Source organism: Arachis duranensis, chromosome 2 (assembly GCF_000817695.3).
Source record: "Arachis duranensis cultivar V14167 chromosome 2, aradu.V14167.gnm2.J7QH, whole genome shotgun sequence".
NCBI classification, from domain to species: Eukaryota; Viridiplantae; Streptophyta; class Magnoliopsida; order Fabales; family Fabaceae; genus Arachis; species Arachis duranensis.
In genome coordinates this window covers 72,435,048-72,438,601 of record NC_029773.3, presented here as the reverse complement: position 1 = coordinate 72,438,601, position 3,554 = coordinate 72,435,048, and the positions used below count along the sequence as shown (strand labels likewise).

The 3,554-nt window shown below is 43.9% G+C and overlaps 1 protein-coding gene across 1 annotated transcript; it reads right to left on the bottom strand.

Moving 5' to 3' along the window:
- Positions 1–294: 294 nt before the first annotated feature.
- On the bottom strand, positions 295–1,487 carry LOC110278222 (secreted RxLR effector protein 161-like). Its single transcript, XM_021136460.1, has 3 exons — positions 1,402–1,487; positions 1,174–1,293; positions 295–433 (listed from the first exon to the last, which is right to left on the bottom strand). Exons 1-3 carry the CDS (start codon positions 1,485–1,487, stop codon positions 295–297), a joined length of 345 nt encoding a protein of 114 aa, XP_020992119.1.
- Positions 1,488–3,554: the final 2,067 nt, after the last annotated feature.

Genomic DNA, 3,554 nt, shown 5'->3' with positions numbered 1-3,554 from the left:
AAACAGTCTATTTAGTGCTAAAATCCACTTATGGGGCCCACTTGATGAGTGTTTGGGCTGAGCTTTGATGAGATCAACATGCTATGAGGCCTCTTGGGCGTGGAACGCCAGCTAGGGGGTCCTCTTTGGGCGTTTGTACATTGGTCTCTGCTATTTGGGCGCTGGATGCTTGGAAGGAGGCAGGAAGCTGGCGTTGGACGCCAGTTTGGGCATTCTAATCCGAAGAAAAGTATAAACTATTATATATTTCTGGAAAGATATGGAAGTCAGCTATTTATAGCCATTGAGAGCGCTTCATTTGGACTTTTGTAGCTCTAGAAAAGCTTTTCCGAATGCAGGTAGGTCAGATTTGGACAGCATCTGCAGTGCTTTCTCTGTCTCTGAATAAGACTTACACTGTGAACGAGATAATTTTGCACATATCTCATTTACACTATAAACGAAATACATGTAAAATTATCTCATTCACAATATAAACGAGATAAGAGTGTTAGGTATCAGTAGCTTACTGTTGAGTGAGAATCACAGAGCAAGAAAGGCAAGGGTAGAAGAAAGGGTTTTCATTGTAACAGAATTGAAAAGAATAATACAGACTCAATGTGAGCTAGTTATTTATACAGACTTAGTGAGGTGTAGAGTGTGTGAGAGTGTAACAGCAAGTTAGTTGAGAGTCTAACAGCTGTAACTAATTCCAGCTGAGCTGGCACAGGTAGTTTCTAGAGAGTGACTACACTAACATGCCCCCTCAAAACAAGGGCCTATGATGACTCTGCATTGAAGACTCTTAGCAGTTTTCTGAATCTGTCAAAGGTTGTAGCTGAGAGAGGTTTGGTTAGGGTGTCAGCCAGTTGATCTTGGGCTGGGATGTGTTGAACAAATATTTCTTTTCTGGTTACATAATCTCGAATAAAGGACTAGTTGAGAGCAAAGTGCTTGGACTTGTTATGCATAATTGGGTTGGCAGAGAGCATGACTGCACTTTGATTGTCACAGTATACCACAGGTTATGTCGAGCAAGTGATTCAGATTTCACTAAAAAGGTTTTGAAGCCAAATGATTTCAGTCACAGCATCTGCAATTCCTCAAAATTCTGTTTCAGTGCTACTCTTGGACACTGCAGTTTGCTTTCTGCTAGCCCATGAGACTAAGTTTGAGCCAAGGTAAATGCCATACCCATTTGTTGACTTGCGATCATCAACATCACTGGCCCAATCAGAGTCGCAAAAGCCATAGATCCTGAAGTTTGTGAACTTGCTGAACCTGAGGCCATACTCTGTGGTGCCTGCTAGGTACCTGAGGATTCATTTTACAGCTTTCCAGTGGGACTCAAGAGGGTTGTGAAGGAACTGGGCTACCTTATTCACTGAAAAGGAGATCTCAGGTCTTGTAATCTTAGCATACTGCAGACCACCAACTATTGACCGAAACAGAGTGGGATTGCTGAAGGAGCCGTCTCCAAAGGCAGATAGCTTTAGGGAGGAGGTCATGGGATAGGTACAGGTTTTGCATGGATTATGTCTGCCCAATTCAAAAGGTCCTTAATGTACTTTGTTTTTTTAAGAGTCAATGTGTCACCAGGGGTATTTGCAACCTCAATGCCAAGGAAGTAGTTCATTTTTCCCAACTCTTTTAAGGCAAAGGTGCTGTGGAGTTCAATCACGAGTGCCTTGATATCAGATTCAAAGTTGCCAGTTACAAGGATATCATCTACATACACCAGGATGTATGTGGCTGAGGATAATGTGAATTTGGTGAACAGGGAGACATCAGATTGGGTGCTTGTGAAGCCAAATTATCGAAGTGCAGTGCTGAGCTTTGTGAACCAGGCTCTGGGTGCCTGTTTGAGTCGATACAGAGATTTTTGGAGCTTACAGACTTGGAGGCAGTTTGGGGTCTTGAACCCTTCTAGTTGCTGCATGTAGACCGTCTCGTCAAGATCCCCATTGAGAAACGCATTATTGAAGTCGAATTGGTGAATTTTCCACCCTTTGGCGAGAGCCACACTGAGCATGACTCGAACTGTAGCAGGGCGCACGACGGGGCTAAAGATCTGGTCATAATTAATTCCTTGGCGTTGGTAGAAGCCCTTGGCGACAAGCCGTGCTTTGTATTTCTGGATTGTGCCATCAGGGTGTTTCTTTATTCTGAAAACCCATTTGCATCCTATGGGTTCAGAGTGCTGGGGTAAGTCAACCAGCTGCCAAGTGCCATTCTTGATCAGGGCTGAGTATTCCTCCTCCATGGCCCTTCTCCAATGTGCGGTAGCAAGTGCTTCGGAGACTGACTTAGGCAAGGTATCAAGTGAGGTTGACGGCAAATTCACCATTGTACTGAGTGCTTTGGGTTTAAAAATTCCACTTTTGCTCTTGGTTTGCATATGGTGTTTGTTTTGATTAGCTGTGTCAGCACGAGCAGTGTTGGGATGCTGTAAAGGTGTGGGTTGAGATGCAGCATTGAAAGGCTGTATATTCGGATCAATCACTACCTGCAATGGAACAGTCTCAAGGGAATTTATACTATTAGCACTGTCAGCAGCTGTTTCAGCATTATTAGGACTTCAACAGGTATAGAAGATAATGATAAAGACATATTGTTGCTATTAGTGGGAGGCCTATTATGCATGTTTGGGTAGGGAGGATGAAAGGTATAGGTGGCTGGGGGGTATTGTTTGAGGGTTAGGTATGATTATGCTGGGAAGGGTTAGGGAAGAGGGCTGGATACAGAAATTCTTGTTCACAGAAGACAACATTTCTGGCAGTATAGATTTTGCCTGAAGGGGATAAACACTTATAGCCTCTATGGTTAAGAGCGTAGCCTAGGAATATGTATTTAGTTGACCTGTAGTCAAATTTGTTCTTATTATAGGATCGAAGCCAAGGATAGCATGCGCAGCCAAAGGGTTTTAATAGGGTATAGGTTGGTATGATGTTGAAGAGGACTTCTAAGGGGGATTTAAAGTTTAGGACAGGGGTGGGGAGTCTGTTGATTAGGTAGGTGGAGGTTAGGATTGCTTCATCCCAGAAGGAAAGGGGCAGAAAGGCTTGGGAAAGAAGGGTGAGAGCTATTTCAGTGAGGTGGCGGTGCTTGCATTCAACACACCTGTTCTGTTAGTGTGTGTGTGGGCAGATAAGTCTATGATGAATTCCTTGACTGCTGAGGTACTGTAAAAAAGTGTTGGAGAGGTATTCCTCACCATAGTTAGTTTGGAGGGCTTTGATAGTGTTGCCTATTTGGTTTTCCATCAGGGTCTTATATTGGAGAAAGGCTGTGAAGGTTTGATTCTTGGTGTGTAGTAAGTGGGTGCAGGTGTACCGGCTGTAGGCATCAATGAAACACACATAGTAACGGAAGCCAGACCTGCTGGGTTTTGGGGAAGGGCCCCAGATGTCCGAAAAGACTAATTCTAAGGGCTGTGTGTACTTGGTTTGAGAGGGAGAGAAGGAGAGCTAGTGAATTTTGCTGATGATGCAGGAATTGCAAGGTGAAGTGGTTTTGGTAGTGCAAAAGGGAATTTAGTGGCTGCTGAGGATGGCTTTGATGACATGATTAGAGGG

Coding starts and splice junctions, on each gene's coding strand:
- LOC110278222 (XM_021136460.1), bottom strand. CDS start 1,487: ATGACCTCCTCCCTAAAGCTATCTGCCTTTGGAGACGGCTCCTTCAGC. Junction 1,294..1,401: donor TCAATAGTTGGTGGTCTGCA/GTATGCTAAGAT, acceptor ATGAATCCTCAG/GTACCTAGCAGGCACCACAG. Junction 434..1,173: donor GATCGCAAGTCAACAAATGG/GTATGGCATTTA, acceptor TTTCGTTTATAG/TGTAAATGAGATATGTGCAA.